General features: G+C 36.5%; 1 protein-coding gene across 1 annotated transcript in view; it reads right to left on the reverse strand.

The window, feature by feature from the left end:
- LOC128497656 (collagen alpha-1(XV) chain-like) overlaps positions 1-20,711 on the reverse strand; it is a 71,221-nt gene that overhangs the window by 22,478 nt on the left and 28,032 nt on the right. The window contains exons 8-22 of the mRNA XM_053467820.1: positions 19,509-19,535; positions 19,074-19,127; positions 18,462-18,548; positions 14,553-14,609; positions 13,955-14,086; positions 12,680-12,712; positions 8,950-9,012; positions 7,049-7,084; positions 6,813-6,956; positions 6,433-6,483; positions 3,784-3,828; positions 2,926-2,988; positions 1,946-1,981; positions 702-776; positions 467-532 (exon numbers count right to left, since the gene is read on the reverse strand). Coding sequence (XP_053323795.1) covers positions 467-532; positions 702-776; positions 1,946-1,981; positions 2,926-2,988; positions 3,784-3,828; positions 6,433-6,483; positions 6,813-6,956; positions 7,049-7,084; positions 8,950-9,012; positions 12,680-12,712; positions 13,955-14,086; positions 14,553-14,609; positions 18,462-18,548; positions 19,074-19,127; positions 19,509-19,535 — 969 coding nt within the window. The remainder of the gene's footprint in view (positions 1-466; positions 533-701; positions 777-1,945; positions 1,982-2,925; positions 2,989-3,783; positions 3,829-6,432; positions 6,484-6,812; positions 6,957-7,048; positions 7,085-8,949; positions 9,013-12,679; positions 12,713-13,954; positions 14,087-14,552; positions 14,610-18,461; positions 18,549-19,073; positions 19,128-19,508; positions 19,536-20,711) is intronic.

Consider the following 20,711-nt stretch of genomic DNA (forward strand, 5'->3'; position numbering starts at 1 on the left):
AGTGGCCTACCACGTCAATGTCTGCTTAGTGTATAGTGATAGGGGCAGAGGCTGCACTACCGTCAATGTCTGGCTCAGTATATGGTGATGGGAGTTATGCTGTACCATATATGTTCAGTGAGTGTTTAATTTATTTAAACATATATAATTTATTTATAAGTTAATTTATTTGTCGCATCTCTCACAAGGCCATCTCATGAGATGTTGCAAATGAGAACTGCAATATTGTGTTATATCCCAGCATTCTGCTTCAATACATTTTGAGGTAACTGGACGTGTATGGTAAGTGGATGGTCTTCCTCTGGACCTACCTCTAACCACAACTCTGCCTTGTCTCTAACCATGTCTAACAACAAGTTTCTCACTATAGACAACTGAATGCTGGCACACTCTAGAAAACAAACCCCGAACATTTGAAAATACATGGGTCCAACATCTAGTGCATGTTTTTTACTAGTCTACTTACAGGGGACCCAGGCTGTAGTTGCATGCCAGTAATGTTCAGTAAGTCTTCTGTGTCATTTAAGAGCAGCTATTTAAAACAGAGAGAGAAAATCTTTTTATACACAGACAAAATATGTTACCTGTTAAATGTGTATAAGTTTACAAGTACATAAACATGTATAAAAGAGAACAAATGTATCCAGCCAAATGCATTTCACTCATAGGGGGTGCTTACTAGTCAGCAAATATTTACTTACATCTTGAAGTGTTACCATGGGTCCAGGTGGGCCTGGAGGTCCTACAATACTTGCACCGTCTTGTCCTCTTTCACCCTGCAGTAACGTTGACCAACATCATTTAAGGACAGGGCAGAAACAAAGCAAAGATTCATGAGCAAAATTATTTTGCCACCATTACAATATGCCTGTTCAATCATAATTTCCCTCTTTCACATTTAGATTTCCCACACAAATGAATTATTTGTCCTACATATAACACAATATTTTTTAGGACTAAAATATAAAAAGTAGAACATAATTCACAGAACAACTCAAATATATATTTATTGAAATGTCGTTTTTTTTTTTTCTTTACGGTACCAATTGGGAAATGCTGCGTATAGCTAATGTCATCAATACAGTTCTTCAAAACAATCTAAAAAGCTGCCTATATAAATTGCAGTATTTGTAGATGTCAACATAATGGATTTGTTTACTGTACAAATCAACAAACTGTTATTTTTCAATTCTACTAACCAAGTTGTAGCAAAATTAATTATATTGCAGATAACAAGCAACAATCTCAGCAAAGTTTATCTTATTCACAGACAGTGTCAATAGGGCCAAACATAATTAGCTAAATGTTTTGCATGAACCAATATTCTGCATGGTTGACTGGAAATAACTGTTTTAATTATATTGCTTTTTTCCCACTGACTCTTACAATATGCATATAATAAAAATAATAAAGTGTAATTATCAATAACACAGGCAGGGGCCCCATATATTATTATATACATACCAGACATGAACAGCCTCCGATGATTAACCCCCTCCATTACCAGACAGAGTATCTGTCTCTCCTGATTGGACCTACTTCACTCTTTATCCTCCAGCCCCATCCAATTAGTGGTTTTTTTGTTTGTTTTGTTTTTTTTTTTTTTTTTTTTTTTTTTTTTTAAACAGAAGGAGACTTTATCTCCCTGAGTGGCCCCAAGGACAGCTGGGCCCCTGGTTTTACCCCCTGGTGGCCGCCTTGAACACAGGTTTGATAAATTGAGACATTTCATATTTCATTGAAGAATATGATATAAAAAGTGATCCTGGTGAAAATTATGAAAAACGCGGTCTTATCACTTAAGCAGCACACTTAAATGTTCATGCTGAGAAGAGTCAAACTAGCCCTTCATTACATACAGATAAATCCACTATGGTGAACTGTTTGTGTCTGACCCACAACTTACTGTTCGTGGAATAGATGTCTAGGTGTGCTGACAACTCACCTTGGCTCCTTTATCCCCCTTTTCACCCTTATTTCCCTAAAATGGAAGCACAAAAAATGATCTAATTAATTAAGTACCTTAGTATATAAACACATTGCGTGCACCCTAGTGCTGGCCAGTTATTAACTCATTGTGTCTACATAGAAGAATGTGTGTTGGCTTATATTCATATGTTAAACTGGAACTGGAAATGTTATATGTAAAAGAAACATGATTATAATAAATACAAAGAAGACCTATTGAAATTGGAACAGTTTTTCTTGTGTGCGTCTCTTATGACCATCTCTCCCTAATGAACACTTTCTTGATTCCTTTGCAAGCCATGTCCTTGCTATGCAAGCATGATACAAATCTACATATAAAAATAAGTACTTTGGTTAAAAAATGAACGCTATAAGAGCATCTAATTAAAAAAACAGGGAAAAGGGATGTTTCTATGAGACAAAACTACGAAAGGGAGGCGGAAGTGCTTTCTAAAGCGCAGCATGATTGTTCGGTAATAAACTTCATTGTCTGTAATATGCATGAATCAATTGCTCAGAGCTCAAAAATTCCAGGAACCTGTGGAGTTCTTTTAATTCAATTGATTTATTTGTATACATTGTAGGCATTAAACTATTTATATGTACATAGATCAGCAGATATTCTTGATGTAGCTCAGCTGTACCACAGCTAACAAAACTCTGATGTCAGTGATTTACAAGTTCCTTACTGGACAAACTTATCAGGGCATGGTAATCAGTGTAGTGATTATTCATTTAATCTGCACCCTACTGATTTAACGGATTTGGCACACATAATAGTAAAGAATAAACTGATTAATATCAATAAACCCGTTTAGAGATTTTTTAGTATAGATTTTTTACGGGGTATGGACACATGGAACTGTGCAAATTATAGTACAGTAAGTCAAAAATGTATCACATTTATTGAAATAAGGCTGCATTAAGTCATAAACCGAAGGGAGAAATATGACAAACCATGGATCCTTGCAGTCCTGGAGTTCCTTCTTTTCCGTCCTGTCCAGGTTTACCTCGATCCCCCTTCAGAGAAAGAATAAAACTTTGTTACATAAAAAACATAATGCAGACCTTTTCCATCCTGACAGATAAGATGGAAAATAATAAAAGAAAAATATCAAAAAAAGGAATGGTGGGGGGTGGGGGATTTACCTCCAAAATGTAGAGTTTCCAATATACTTTAAATATACTATGTCTTTTACTTTGGTGAATGACAGCAAAACAGTTATAAGGTGTCAAAGCAATTAATCTTGTCAGAAATTATTCTAAGAACATCACCTCCAACATACATCTTGTTTATCAAGGTATAAGGTGAGATATGACAAGACAAATAAACAATTGTATTTCATTCAAAACACCATACAAAAGATTGCACGTTCATCACAAATTTTATCACAAAGCAGTGACTGAAACCTGTTTAGGAACTGACTTTCCGACCAACATATTTAGACGCTAAGCCACCAATGGAGATATTCACTGTTCCCCTGGGTTACAAGATCTTACAAGAAGAAGAGCCTCATTCAGAATTTTTGTGTTGCCAAAGCACAAGGACGTCTTGGGACACGTCTTACTGATGGACAGTATAATTCAAAATACTGCCCATACATCATCACATGCAGATATAGTGAAGGAATCTAAACATACATGGGATAGGCATACGTCTGTATAATTATAAGACAAGACCAAAGACCTAGTAAGTTTTGGTATTTTTGCAGCAGGAAAAAATGGACAGACTAGACAGGCCCAATGGTTTTTATCTACCACCAAATTCAAAGTATTAAAGCGTAAGGAAGAGCCACTGGATGAAAAAAACTGTACCTTTTCCCCCTTTATACCAGGAAGACCTGTATCTCCCTTTTCTCCCTAAAAGAAAATACATTAAAACATACAATCAATAAATATTGGTGTACAGAAATATATATATATATATATATATATATATGTCACTTGGGTATATAAAGCAAGGAATACAGAACACAGGGCTTGCAGAAAAGGTATGTATTCAAAAGAAAATACTCTTCAGTTTGAAGAGTGCAATAGCCTACTTTTTGCTTGAATCCATACTTCTTTTATCAGTATGTGCTCTTTGTCTTTGTATACTGTGCAGATCAGTAATACTGATGAATAATAGGTGATAACTGATAATAGATAACTGACGATCACCGCCGCCATAGCATAAGGTGAATGACTAATCACACACATTTTTTTATTGTCTATTAAACCGGCTTTTTACCCAAAAGCAACAGTTGTGCAACAGAGCTGGAAATGTCTCTATAGAAGAATTGCATAACAGATGACGCCCACATCAGGCCACGCACGGTTAGCACCTCTGCGTCTACGGCTGATGTTACAGAACTGTTTTGCAAGCAGCCAGTCGGAGAGAGAGGATGCCAGCTGGATGCTGAGAGACATTATCTTCTCTGCAGAAGAAACCAGAATATAAGGGCAAATGCTTTATTTATATATTTAAAATGAGAACGCAATGAAGTAGTTTCGAGCCGAAATGATGAATCTTCAGTTTGTCCTTGGTTTCTGTTTATGGAAGAAATCTATTCACCTACCTTCTCCAAAATGCTATTTGAGCAGATTTGTTTAGAAAATCATAGTCACCTTGATCCCTGATTCAGTCAGGAAAGCACAAACTGTAAACTTGGAGTTAAGCAATAGGTGACCTGTTACCCTTTAAAATTATTATTGTATTTATGTGCCATCCTTGTGTATAACCTCGATTATTTCATTCCAATATTCAAGCCAGTTCTTTGCGTTTCCCATTTAATTTTTTTTCATACGCAACAATGTCCTTTATTGAGTTTTTTTTTCATGTCAAAACATTTCATTCTATAAAAAAAGTAGTTCTGTTTTTCATGTTAGGTATAACTTTTATAGACTTTTTCTTTTCATTTCTCACAGAGCAAATGCACACAATGAAGTGTTCTTAATGAAGTAAATGATTGATTATCTCTTTGAGGAATTATTCCCCATCATGAAACAAGTAAAATAAAAAAGCAACACTGTCAATAAACTTTTATCATTGACTCTTTCATGTATATATATATATATATATATATATATATATATATATATATATATATATATACAGACACATGCAACCTTTCTAGTCAACAACTATGCTGTGTAAACATTTCAAAATCATTACTAATTTTTCAAGGGTAGTTTATAACATTGTGAGAAGAAATCATCTCAATCTATGGGGATTGTTGTCAACTGTTAATCCACACAATAAACAGAACACATTCAACTGAAGCCAGAAGCTCTCTCTATTATGTATAGACCAAAAATAAAATGGGCATGTATAGATCATTAGCCCATAGCATAGTGAATAGTAAGTACTTCTTTGAAGGTGATTTGAAGCACTTTTTGTCCCATGGCTTTGGGCCTCAATATATGTCTCCACATCAAACCAAACATTAAAGGGACAGTTTAATGTATTTGACATCCCCGCTGTAAAAGTGCATTAATATGTATTCTTCCCAAATAAAAAAAGTTACCTGACACAAAAAGATGTAGCCCTGCTACTATAGTTGCCTTCCTTCTTCATGGTCTGTCAATTCTTGCCACTGATTGGCTGCTTGAGGGAGCCAATCAGCAGCTAGAAAGTGCTCCCATTGAAAAATGGGACAGCAGTATGAGTTTGTCTATTTAGCTGGGGTGGGGAAGGACCAAAGAATATATGGGGATTCTGCAGAATGTCCCATGCATTTGCCACAAAAATGTAAAAGGACCACGCAGCTATCATAATCATTAAAGTGCATTTGATGGCTGAAGTGTCCCTTTAAACATGGTTCTTGATTTGGCTTGCATACAATTTAGTGCTCAATAATTCAATATCTCACTATACTGCATCTTACTTTTCCAGAGGTTTATTGGGTTAATCTGTATGTACAAACCTGGACCGAATGCTTACAGGAGTTCCCTGGGTCTTAAAGTCAGTTACTATTATTGAGGTTTGGAAACGGTAACGCATACAACTCCACTGCTGAGAATCCAGCATAGTCATTTTGTCAATTTTCTGTTTTTATTTCATTCTGATTAGTAGCCATTTCTTGATTTTGAAAGTAAACTAGATAAGAATTCAGTATAGAGAATGAAATGCACGTAACTGCTGCCTATTAAAGCACTGGCATAGTTTACAGGTGCACTGGAGATTAAGGGCATTGAGTTAATAAACCTGACGTCTCCTTGTTGCCTCACATTCCTTTTTTAATTTGTGAAGACAATACACATGGTGATTAACTTTAAAGGTTTTTTTTTTTAAACTCAGATGTTTGTTTTTCCTTCACAATATACACTGAGCTGTAATATGTCTATTGATTTCTCAGTAAAGGAAAAAATGTTTTACATGGTATTATGGATTGAACTATAACCATTCCAGCAAATCCATTAGTTAATACAGGCATATTGCTATCAAAATAACATACTGGACTTTTATGGAACCTCTATACTTACTTTGGCTCCTGGTCCTGCTCTTAATCGTTCATCTCCAGAGCCTTCCATATCCTAAGAAATCGGAAAATAATTAGAAATAGAAATTCCATGCCCACATTTAGTAAGCTTTATATGAAAACCAAGAAACTTCATGTGCTGCTATGAATATATATATATATATTACTGAGAACTTACTTAAAAAGCATGTTTAATACATATATATATTGCTTACTGTAATCTGTAAACACCTTACATTTGTTTTTCTTTGATGAACAAAAAAAATGTAATAGTTCATCTTTAGCCTTAGAATTAACTTTGTAAATATATATCATATACAGACCCCGGAAAGGCGGTTTTATTGTTATAAAAATGTTGTATAATTTTATTGTGATGAAACTCACCTCAAATCCAAATCCATATCCAGGTCCAGGTGGTCCTGGTGGGCCAGGCGGTCCTGGGGGTCCACTGATTCCTTGAAGGCCTTGTTTTCCTTGTACCCCCTGACCGCCAGGGGGTCCTTGAGGTCCTTGTGATCCAACTTCACCCTATAAAACAATTCACAATACTTTTTACAATGTCATTCTCTTCAGCAAAAGAGATACAATAAGGTAGTGTGCAACGTGGTACATGTCTTTACCTTTGAACCAGGTAGACCTTGTAAACCTTGATCACCCTACAAAACAAACAGAATAAACATATATTTGCTTCTTTGTATTAATTAGGTTGATTGATTTTATAAATTAATCTAGAATAAAAATACAAACAGCAATATACAACATTTAAACATGGCCCAGGTCAGATAACACTAAATGATACTAGGATATTGTGCTCACACTGCATTATTTTACTATTTTCTTTAATATGTTGGCCATGCACATTTTTAGACATTTACACCCAGGGCATGAAGTCACACACCAGTAAAAAAACATAGCATAATTTTAAGGGTGTTTGCACCCTTAAGCAACAGGGTATAAAAATAATGTATAGTGTTTATCAATCCCTTTCAAATAACAGTTCTTAGATTAAAGCTCTTATTCTTTGGTTACAGTGATAGACTTGTGTTTTTTCTAATTCTATACACATTATCGATCATATTTTTTACATTTATATGCTAGGTGCCCCAGCACAAACTCTACTTCCACTAGCAGGACTTGTTGGGAAAGTGCAGCTGGTGATATGGGCAGGCAATAAACAAGAATAGTTATAGGCGAGCAGGAAATGATTGAGCTTGAAACCACACCAGCTAAAAAGTCCTTCAGGAACCTATGCATGCACTATTATGTCCACACAAAAAACAGTGTCTTCATAGTACATCCAGTGAGGTTTTTTTTTTGCAACAGTGGCGAGATCTCCACAATGCTACACAGAACACAGCCTGGACTCTCTACTGTCATCAGAAGCATTATACCCCCAAGGATTATTTAATAACCCTTACCACAACATGCACGGGTGGTGGAAAATGGGGTGGAATCATCAGCCATCTCCTTGGTTAATAAAAAATATTAAAACCTATATCCCCCATTTAAAAACGTAATTTCCCCTTGGCCTTGTAACAGGTTGTGCTACCCTTGGTAGCAACAACTGCAATCAAACGTTTTTAACACCACTGTGGAGGAATTGTGGCCTGCTCTTCTTGGCAGAATTGTTTTAATTCAGCTACCTTGGTTTTTTAAGCATGGACTGCTGTTTTAGGGTCATGCCACAGATTCAAGACAGGGCTTTGACTTCAAAACCTTAATTTTGGTTTTTTTGAGCCATTCAGGGGTAGACTTGCTTGTGTGCTTTGGATGATTGTCACTACTGCATAACTCATCTGCCCTTGACCTTTAGGTCACAAACTGATGGATGGACATTCTCCTTTAGAATTTTCTGGGAGCCGAAATCATGGTTCCATCAATAGTAGCAAGTTGCCCAGGTCCTGAAGCAACTAAGCAGTTCCAGAGTGTCACATAATCACCACCGTTTTTGTTGATATTATGTTCTCTTTGTTGAAATGCTGTGTTAGTTTTCTGCTAGCTATAACAGGACCCATGGCTTTCTTTAAGTTCCCCAGAATATTCCACAGAATATTATCCCAAAAGTATGGAGGATCGTCAATTACAAAATACGTGAAGCCATGGGATTTAATTCATCATCAAGATATCAAATAATGGAAATCAAGGCCAGATCATTACATTTATTTATATAGTGCCAGCAGATTCCATAGCGCTATTACAATCAGTGGAACAATGTAAAATCACACACAATAACAAACTGGTACACAATGATTGACTTGCTTTTGAAAGCTTACAATCTGGTCAGAAGAATTTTATATAAAGAAATTATGGGTTCTGTTTACTTGTGATTAGTGTGATATGTTATATTGCCTACAAAGTATATTTGTTAATATATTTCATGAGGCTGCATATTACTGAAATGTAAACTAATTTAACAGATTTTTCTTTTGTTTTCCATGTTGTTTATATCAATTCATGCAATAGAGATGTCATTCAATTTGCTTGTCACGATGATTATATAGACATTTAACCCCAAACTTACTTTTGCTCCTTTTTCACCAGGAATACCGATCATTCCTTCTAATCCAGGTGGGCCAGGTAAACCCTTCAGAATAAAAAAAAACAGTTAAAAATCAGCAAACAGAAAAAACTGAGTTAAAAATCAACAACAAGTTATATGCCAAGTGGCAGGAAAATGTAAGGTCATTATAAATTTTCTACTTACTAAAACTCAATTTCATTGTTTGATCTAACTTATTCTTTAAAAAAATACATAGCAATTATTTCTATTTAATAAAAAATACAATATGTAAATATACTAAATGTAATCTAAATTACAAAGAAATTATGATTGCAATGTGAAAATTAAATACATTTATAATGCAAGTCAATGAATTAGTAGAAGCAATTGTTTTGTTGTTCAAAAGGCAGATTTTTAGCATACACTATTGTATTAGGTAGGGCTCCTAATGTACCTCAAATACTTAGGCCATAACTGACTCAAAGAAAACAGAAACATAGTTCAAATGTTTGAGATGTTCGTTACAGAAAAAGAGGGTACACGGAGGGTGAAATCACATAATATCAGTTGTCCTATCATGGCAGTATGATCATGAAATCAGGTATCTGAAGGCAAGGTGCATTATAAAGAGCAGTTTTTCTGCAAGATAGGCTGAACAGGTATAACGGATAGTTAAATATGTGATATGACTTGCAAGAAATCATTCGGCATCAATTATCCATTATACAGGGCAAATCTGGTTACTCAAGAAATATAATCTCCCTAAAACAGCTGTTCACTGACTTTGCTGTCCATTATTTGATTTTTCTGAAATTCCAAACTCTAACCTGCAAACTCGCTAGAGAGTGAATAGGCTTTACAACTGAGTAACAACTTGTGATGAACTTTGGAGCTAAATTAGGCTGTTTTGAGAATTTTCCTCTTTAAGAACCCCCCCCCCTTTTACTTTGCCCCATTCCTTTCAGTTGTCATCATTTCCTTCTCTTTTTTAATGTAATCCCAACTGCACCTGGCTGTCTCTGCAACACTTCAAATTACCATGCTGGGCTATCTGCTGTGAACAAGTTATCCGTCTTGATACACTCATAGCTTGGGAGGCATGGAAAACCCCAAGCCACAAAAGGTTTGGCTCGTCTCCACTTGAGTATGCCCATGCTGACTCACAAGATGATTGAGCTAAAGTTATTCATTAATCCCTTTGCAGAATATAGTAGTGAGCAGAACTTAAACTGTTCTTTTGTCTGATGGGTCCAGTCAATATATACAAGGTCACGATTAGGACAGGGAGTGCGTACTAACAGTATTTTTATGGAAACATTGCAGAACCAGTAAAACCAAATGCTGCAAGCCCACACAGCAAATGATTATTGGCTTCACATAAATAAATAAATATAAGGTGTTTTTTTCCATTTAAACTTTGTTGTCTCTGAAAATTAGGTATAATAATAACATGCTTTTACCAGTGCTGGGGTTGGACTCCCACCTTAAAAGGTACACTAGTTTCCATAATAAAAAGGCTCTGCTAATGCAAAAGATATTCAGGGTCATGCACATCCATTGTATGTAGCGAAAGAGTTCCTGTTCGTAAAACTTTCCGAAGTTACATTTGGGTAAAAACTCCCACACAGCAGGAGTTTTAAAGTTGCAAACAAAACAAAGGTTGCATTTAAACAATAGGTCTCTTAACTTCTTCTCACTTTTTGTTTGCTATAATGTACTTATTTTGAGAGTTGAACATAGTAATTATTACTCTTTTGAATTGTGACAGTTTGTGCCTTTTTAGATAGTTGCTATGCCAATTGTGACATACGCTTCACTAAATGATAAAAAGTGTATGCGATTAGGAATTGCTAATGTAAAACTGTAAGAACTGAACATTGCCTAACTAGCAAACCTCCCAGACAAGGACTTTCAGGCACTACCCCACCAAACACCCCTACGTTCCTGCTTTTGAGGGCTGGTTAAGGAGATCATATGATGGACCCCTCAGACCTGCTGAACATGTTGCTGATTCAGGCACCTCCAATTTTAAGGGGAATGCATTTCTGTTCACCTTCCATGATGCTGAGGTCTATAATATGTAAATAAATAGTTGGCGGGCAGAGGGTGACGTGTTTCCCAATGGGACTTGATGATGATAGAAACACTGTGGAATATTTTAAAGTAAAATTGAGAGAAAAAAGCACCAATTTATTTTATTCCCTAAAGCTGCAGACTGCGAGAAAGCTGCAGTTTTCAATTCACCAAGCACATTATATATTGTTAGGGGCCCAAGCAGGGGCCGGCTGACCAGTAGAGCAATTGTCCTCTGCGTTATACTGCGATCATTATGTTATTAACTTTCAATAAAAAAGGTCTTGAAGGGTATGAGATAAAACATGAAAACAATTAAGGCTTGAGTACTTGGGAACTTTCTAAATTGGATAATGTTTAAATATTAACCATTTAATACCAGAGCATGAAGATTCTATGTAGTCACTCATCAAATGTGTCAACTAAATGGCAAAAAGGATACGAATCCTCATGGAAATCTTGTCATTATTTAACAATACACTTAATTTAGTCACATGCATTCAAGCAGAAATATCAGACTTAACATACTCGTGACAAAACCCTAAAAATCCCAGTTTATATTTCATCACAGCACTGTAGAATAGTAAGAGTAGTGTGACCCTGAGAATCTGCCACCTCACCCTGAGACCCTGAGATTGGGGCAGAAAACCTGGGATTCATGATAAAACCCTGAGAGGTCCTGATGCACTGGCACACATACCTAAATATTAGAAATCACCGTTCTATAAAATACCATGCAAGCTTCAAGCCACAGTCAAAAAAGATAACCGTGATCAAAAAGATGAGCATTAATGTAACAGTTCATATGACAATAAATGTATACAAATGCTTCTTTTGAAATACTATATCACGGATTGCAGTGTTCTCACCACATATACCGTATTGGCTCGGATATAGGCCGCCCCTGTATATAGGCCGCACCCTAAAAGTTTGGTGCTTTTTTAAAGAAAAAGTTTTTTTCTTTAAAAAAGCACCAAAAAAACATGCTGCCACTCTGACCCCCCCGAGATATGCTGCCACTGTCCTCCCTCCCCGAGATATGCTGCCACTGTCCTCCCTCCCCGAGATACGCTACCACTGTCCTCCCTCCCCGAGATATGCTACCACTGTCCTCCTCTGCCCCCCCCCGGACTTACCGGAGCAGACTCCCGGGTGTCTTGCGGGGCCGGCGGGGGACATCTACGCAATACGCGTATACAACTTCCGGTGCCGGCACATCCAGTGCCGGCACCGGAAGTTGTATTGCGTAGATGTCCCCTGCCGGCCCCGCAAGACACCCGGGAGTCTGCTCCGGTAAGTCCGGGGGGGGGCAGAGGAGGACAGTGGTAGCATATCTCGGGGAGGGAGGACTGGGAGGGAGGACTGCATGTCCCGGGCGTCGGGCGCTAGACCCCGAATATAGGCAGCACCCCCACTTTAAAGACTTAAAGTGGGGGAAAAAAGTGCGGCCTATATTCGAGCCAATACGGTATATCATATTGCGTACAATACAAGAATGTACACTCTGGGTTCATTCTATGTATATGAACTATTATATTAAGGAAAATATCTCAATGATTCAGGTCTTTGGCAAGCAATATGCGGTATTTCTAAATAGGCATAAATGCACATAACACATGAGTAAAAATACTGCCTTTTGACAACAGTTTGACCTTTTCTTTTGGAAACAGCACAGTACCATGCCAGAACCACTAATGTCCTCATCCCACACCTGAAAAATTGTGAAAGCATATTTCTGTAAATTAGCCAAAAATGTTCAATGCAATTTATTTATAAATTGTTCTCTGTTTAAGTTAGTTTAATACTTATATATCAAAGATACACTCTTTTACATGATTATTTCATTTGAGGTGGGTAGCTTATCACAGCACTGCATTTTTAATGAAAAAGATACATAGAGAAATATAATACAGAATACTTAAACCTTTGCATCTATTTTTACAATAAACTCAGTTAAATTGAACACAAATGTAAGGTGCAATTTATCATCTTAGCAAGTGAAAGCTACCTTCTGAATGCAGGACATCATTACACAGAGGTGAACCAATAAAAGGGGCACACTGGCCATCGCTTTCTCTTTAATACATATGAGTGATCCATTTAAATTACTGCTTTTGTCCAGTGCTCACGCAAGAATAGCACACATAAGTCTAATGATATCCCTGTGTTGTCGTTAACAGGTACTCCCAGATGCTCCTAAAACTTAGAGGCTTTATTTTTTTCCCTACAGGTAAAGAATGCAGTTTCTTACGTAGACTTAAGTTCTTAAAAATGTATCATTTGTTTACGAGGCTACACGGGACAGTGCCTCTTTAAAGCTTGCCATATGCAGTCATTTGTCACTATGCCTGAAAGTAAAACTTACTGTTTTTAAATATGACAGTTGCCAGCATTAATTGATTTCTAGCTTTCACTTTAGAATTATGGGGTTTAAAAATGCATAATGTCTACAAGAAAGAACCATGTATTTAACGTTTATATAGTTTCAAAACAGATGTAATTAACACATTTAAATGTACTAAACATACATATCTAATGGTTTCATCTCTGATCTCTGATCCACATAATTTTTTAGGAGTTTTCATCTATTGGGATTCACCTAAGTTTCTGTGGCTATCTGCCTGACAGTTGATGGGTGGCATACTAGTCTTCTCTCACTGCTCTTGAAGTAAGAGTTGCCTATTTTGGCTCACAGATGGTACTGGGAATCTTCGTAAAATGGCATTGCTCACTGTAGGAGCATCATTCGATAGTAAGCAAGCAGTTAGGTTTGCTCTGAGTGAGTACTTGAAAAAATCAAAAAAATTGAGGTGGGGCAGCTCTGGAAAGAGTATTGTCACGTTAACTTGCATATGCTGGTGATATAGCACTTTTATTTTGTTTACATTTCTCAGTTTTCTTTCTGTATACTTCAGAAATGCTTTTACAATACAAGGAAACACAGGTAACTTACAGGAGGTCCAGGCATCCCAGATTCACCGTCTTTTCCATCCTTTCCTGAAGGTCCTTCCATGCCAGAGCCAGGGGTCCCAGGTGGCCCTGGTGGACCCGGTGGCCCAATAGCGCCTGGAGGACCAGGTGGACACTTTTAGGAGAGGAAATAATTGTGAAACTTATTGTTTAAAATAATAAAATGAACCAATTTCAATTTCTAATAGAAAATCTAATTATTGAAAGATAGAAACCATTGAGTAATCAAGCCCAAAGATGTAGTGGATTGGTAACTAATTAATGTTTGACTGATATCCTATGCTAGAGAGTTTGAATAGTAGCTTTAAGAAAGGCATAAATGAATGGCCATCATAACATGACATTTATTCTGCCGCATCAATCTAAATTCCGAAAGAAAAAACTCTTCAGTATTTGGCCCATTCACTTAGAAACTCAGGAGTCTTCAAGAGTCATATGCATTATCGTAGGCAGTACAGGTCTTCTTAATGCTGTTCAGCGAAACATAGGAAGGATACATCCATTTTAGAATGTTTCCAATGTGCATAACTTAATATCCAGATAAACAGGAATCACAACATATGTGATGCAATGCTGCTTACCATTTCTCTAAATCTTCCAATGTCACCACTGGCTGAACCTTCAGCATCGTCTCCAGTCTAGGTTAAGAAAAAAAGGCAATAGTTTAATTAATCGGCATTTAAATTGTTTCTGATAACCATAAAAGGTGAAATTCACAATGAATAACCAGAGATGGCACTATTCTTTAGCAGATTAAGCAATGGTTTAGGGTCTACCCTAAGTATGTGGAAGAGAAGAGTTCCACTCAGGGCCCCATGGTATCAACATTTAGCACTTAGAGAAGTAGAGAAAAGAATATAAAATATTTTTCTAAGCAATACCATAGATTCGGTATAGAATTATTAATATGACAAAATTAAATGTCCCATCCAAACTGTGTAAAACAAAGAACATAAAATTATATTTCCAAAAAATCATTTTGTTGTTGAACAAACTTTCAGTCCAGGCTTTGCTAGAATGTTTTGGTAAAAAAAAAAAAAAACCTAGTCTGCAAACTGATTCATAGTTGATTAGTTGATTTGGAAGTAGTTAACTTCAAAAAAGGGTTCAAACTCTGTGCCTGGAAATTATATTATATTGGGAATTGTTATAGACAACAAACCAGGCAGCGATGTCAGTCAGCAGTTGCTAAGGTCAGTAAGGTATTGTCGTGTATAAAAAGGGGCATCAATTCGCGGGATAAAGATATAATGTTGCCTCTGTATAAATCAATGGTAAGGCCGCACCTTGAATATGCTGTGCAATTTTGGGCACCTATTCTAAAGAAGGATATCATAGCACTAGAAAGGGTGCAAAGGCGGGCTACAAAATTAATAAAAGGAATGGAGCACTATAGTTATGAAGAAAGGTTACTAATTTAAATCTGTTTAGTTTAGAAAAACGTCGCCTCAGAGGGGATATCATAGCGTTATATAAATATATTCGGGGCCAATACAAACCATTGTGTGGAAATCTGTTCATAAACAGGACTATGCATAGGACACATGGTTTAGACTGGAAGAAAGGAGGTTTAGTCTAAAGCAGAGGAAAGGGTTTTTTTACAGTAAGGACAATAAGGATGTGGAATTCTCTGCCTGCAGAGGTAGTTTTATCAGAGTCTGTACAGACATTTAAACAGCAACTGGATGGATACTTGGAAAAACATAATATTCGGGGATATAATCTTTAATTATGGGAAAACATCTTATTGATACAAGGAGAAATCTGACTGCCATTTTGGGGTCAAGGAGGAATTTTTTTCCCTGGTTAGTGCAAAATTGGAAAGAGCGAAACTGGGTTTTTTTGCCTTCTTTTGGATCAACAGCAACAAATTAACAGATATAGGAAAGGCTGAACTTGATGGACGCATGTCTTTTTTCAGCCTATGTAACTATGTACCTATGTAACATGCTAAGTTTTACTTTACATTTGTTCCAAAACAAAGCAAAAAGAATTTAGTGCATACCCATCTAATACTATTTAAAAACACCTAAGGCATAAATATTGGGGACTATATCACACTATATGGCCATATATTGCTTAACCCACCACTACATCATAGTGCCCAAAGTTTGGCGAGCCCTATCTTATTTTTCATGGCTATATTGCTTACTAAGGAGTTAAATTATTGGAACTGCACTGCATTTTAACCCAAAAGAGACTCTCAAGCAATTCAAAGCCTTCTTTGGACAAATTAGAAAGGACTCGCCAAACATAGGGTCCTAAGTGGGGGCTAAGAAATATTAGGCCATATAGTGTGATGGAATCCGATAAGTATGTATTAGAAAGTTCTTTTTTGAATGTTATTCTCTGATATGCTCTGATTTTTGGGTTTCGTTTGTGTATTTATTGACTAGGATCATTCTAGCAGCAAACCAGGAATCTGAATGCATATGCCTTTTATGCTTTTTTAGGCTGTGCTCTCCCCTTTTGTGTATTTTTGTACTTTACATTTATTCCACATTGAAGTATTTTAATAGCACCAATATTTCATAAAATACATTACTTATTATGTTTAAAACCGTGTTACTATGATTTGGAAATGTTGTAGTGCCAGAAGCTTTTGGGGTTTTACTTGCAGTTCCAAATATAACCACCAGGAACAAAAAAAGATGTATGTTGGACACGTGAACATGTAGTCATTAGCCAACAGGGTTTCAGATGGGGGAGGACACATATCTACTGGAGTGCATAGTCCCTACTGTAATGTTTGGTAGAGGAGGGATAATGTTTTGGGGCTGTTCTTCAGGGTTTGGGCTAAGGCCCTTAGCTTCAATGAAGGGTAATTTTAATGATACCGCATACAAATAAATTTTTTACAATCGTATGCTTCCAACTTTGTGGCACCAGTTCAGTGAAGGACTTTTCATGTTCCAGTATAACTGTGCCCCAGTGCACAAAGCAAGGTCGACAAAGACATGGTTTGATGAATCTTATGTGGAGGAACTCAAGTGTCCTGCACAGAGCCCTGACCTTAAGCCCACTTAACACCTTTAGTATGAATACAAACACCAATTGTTCTAGCAGCAAAGGCTTCAACTCCATATTAATGCCCATGGTTTTGGAATAGAATGCTCATAAAGGTGTGATATCAGGTGTCCACATACTTTTGGTCATATAGTGTATTCTTAAGCAGACATTTTTGTTTATTTATATTATTATCGATTGTTATGACAAAACAACACAATGGGATTATGTATAAAAAAGTGATTCTGGGCATTAACTATTTTTTTGGGGGGGGATAGGATGTACAAAGTATTAGCCTTGTCCAAGCGCTGGATGATAGGTAGAATAAGGTGAACCAGAACTAGAAAAAGTGCAAAGGAGGGCTACACACTTAATAAGGGGATTGGAAGATATTAGTTATAAAGAGAGACTAAAAAAGTTTAAATTATATACACTGAAAAAACGGTGTAAAGGGGATATGATAACATTATATAAATATATGCTGGGCCAATAAGAAGAGCTCTTCAGTGACCTGTTTGTTAACAGAAATATACAAAGAACAAGAGGTCACCCTCTGAGACTGGAAGAGCGGAGATTTCATAGACAAATGGAGGCATTCTTTAAAGTAACGGTATGGAATTCACTGCCAAAGGAGCTGGTGTTATGAAATTCATTAGATGCCTTCAAAAGGGGTCTGGATAGAAAGGCATGACATACAGGGCTATAAATAGAATTCATATTTTAGAGCTTCTTGGTCCAAGGAGAAATCTGATTGCTTCCCCCCGATGGCAGAATTCAAAGTAGCTTAATAAGGGTTTTTTGCCTTCTTTTGGATCATGAGTAGGAAGGTTAGGTAGAAGGATTGAACTTGATGGACTTAGGTCTTTTTTCAACCTTATGTACTATGTAACTATGTAACCATGGGTCATAGTGAGAGCTAGATATAACATCAGCAGAATGAGTGGGGGGCATAGGCAGGGACAACATTTTGCTGAGCTCATAAAAAATGGTTTGAATAGCATTCTAGTGTGCATAATAATAAGTGAAGGAGTCTGTGATATTTTTCCAGCCAACCAAGTGGCACATAGACTTCAAGTCACAGGCTGCTAGACCTCAAAAGTGGCACTGACTGCAGGAAAATCCTCCAAGAACCTCAAACATTGTCCTGTTAGGGAATTTCCATGGGAGAGCAAGTGCCTTCTTTTGTCCTCTCATACGTACACATGATACTATGTTTAACAAGCAATTTCTTCTTCTGTTTGGTGTACATTGGAATATGTTTTACACAACATGTTTATATAACAAAACATTAAGACAGCTTTATATACTTAGTTAGATCACCTCGCTTTTTTGTTAAGAAGCGGGGCAACATGATTAAAAATATGTCTGAGCCCCATAAAGAACAAAGAGTTGAGGTACCCAACTCCCTTTTTAATACTAAAAAAAACAAGATTTGTGGAGTTTCTTTACTTTACGTTATGCATTGTTTAAAAACAAGCACTCACCGTTTCTTTTAGTGGACCCATTGGACCTGGTGGACCAGGTGGACCTGGAATGCCAGGAGGTCCTGGAATCCCAACCCCAGCATCGCCCTAAAGTAACAAAACCAAGCACAGAAAACAAAAATGCTTTAATCGACTCTAACAACAATTTTTGCAAAGACTCATATTCAGTAACGGCCTCTGGGAGTGTTTTTAGTCAACTGCTACTAAAAAGGGCCAAACCTTTATGGACTTCACCATAAAGAAGGCATTTTATTTTTCTATCTTCAAATTGGAATCCCAGACAATTAGGGATGGAAGAAACAGGTGGTTCAAATGGCATAAATCTATATCCTCAATTGCCAGTCCCCTACCTCATCTAATAGTTCTATCCCCTGTAATAACAGTCTCTGATTGGAAAGATCTTATTTTACTTAACTTCCAATGTTTTAACTTTCTCTCTGAGAACACAAAACATACTATTGTACTATTTTAACTATACTTGAACTAAAGGCAGGCTTGATTATGCAAGGAACAACATATAGTAGAATCCATACCCATTTCTCATGGGAGCAACAGCTGCTATCGTCAGCATATGCAAAATAATCTATTTGTTGTATAAGGCAGAATACATACCTTTTCTCCTTTACTCCCGGGCTTTCCTTGAAGTCCTGCAACACCCCTTTCACCCTGAAATTGGATATGTTAGATTATTAAATATTTTCTCAATTATTTCATCATTATAATGTGAGCATAAGAAGAGCACGACTAGTGGTCCAATAATCTGGTTATGGATGTTGGCTTTTGCCAGTAAACATGAGCATTTTGTTTAACATTGCAACATTTTACAGTGCATGTCAGGTTGTGTAAATGGAAGAAGCATGGGTAAGCATTTATTTTTGGGGTCAAAAGCCATAATAATAAGGTTATATATGGTAAAAGTCTTAAGCCTTCAATGATGTAACGCAGATATAAAATGGAGGCATTATGTTCGTGTGAAACAGCAACTTGAAATGTGTAAAAGGGATTCATCTATATTTATGAAATTGCTAAGAGATTTGTTGTACTTACCGGCAATCCATGTTTTCCAGGGACACCCTGAAACATAATTATTGCATATGAAAAACTTGTAATTTAACACCTGCACAAATATTTTTTATTCTCTGTTGATTAAGGTAAATATTTTTCTTAGCTGAAGGGGCACTGTAACAGCTCTGTCTTTTAAACAGTTAAAATGCTTCTGTTAGGCAAGTTTTGTCCTTGGGATCTGGTATTGGAGATATCTGATGCAATATAATCTGACCTTCTGGAACCTTAGGACACTGGCAAAATGTAGTAGCACCAACAAATAGGAAATAATCATCATCCATTATTCGTTAGAAGGTTTTAATATATATATATATATATATAGATATGTCCTGAGGAAAGTCAGAAATGACTGAAACGTCGACTTTGTTTGAATAAAGAGAGATTGTTAATTTAAAGACCTGGAGTGCTGACCATCTTTTGAAAGTGCTTTATATATATATATATATATATATATATATATATATATATATATATATATATACATACATATTACATACGCACACTATATGGACAAAAATATCGGGACACCTGGCCATTACATCGCCAGAGAGTTTTACAGCATCCCATTCTAGATGCATATACATTAATATGTAGTTGGTTCCCAGCTTCTACTCTGCTAGGAAGGCTTTCCACATGATTTTGGTGCATTTCTGTAGGAGCTTTTTACCCATTCGCTCAGTAGAGCAATTGTTGAGGTCTCACTCGATCGGGCATTCCCTTCCGGGTCGCGTCACTGCTGACGTCACCTGGAAGGTCATCGGAGGACATCTGTCTAGACCCTGCTGGGATATCAGATCGCTCCGATGAGGCACTGATCACAGATACTGTGATCTCTATGCAAGTATATGGGGATCACAGTGTGATCGGTGCAGGGGGATCGCAGCTGCAACAGGAATCCAAAAAAAAAGAAGTGATTTTTTTAACAATAAAACTAAATCACTAAAATAATACAATAAATAATAATAATAAAAAAAACCAATAAAGTGTCATTGTGACATCACTGGCATTAATAACATGTTGAAGAGGTTCCTAAGAGGACCTTTAACCGAACAGTGCAATTTAAAGAAAAATATAAAAAATAAACAAAATAAAAAATTAAAAGAATAAAAAAAAAATTATGAAAAAGATAATAATAAAAAAAAGAAAAAACCTTTACATCCCATTGCCCTAACACAACATCTATAA

Source organism: Spea bombifrons, chromosome 5, assembly GCF_027358695.1.
Source record: "Spea bombifrons isolate aSpeBom1 chromosome 5, aSpeBom1.2.pri, whole genome shotgun sequence".
Lineage (NCBI taxonomy): Eukaryota > Metazoa > Chordata > Amphibia > Anura > Pelobatidae > Spea > Spea bombifrons.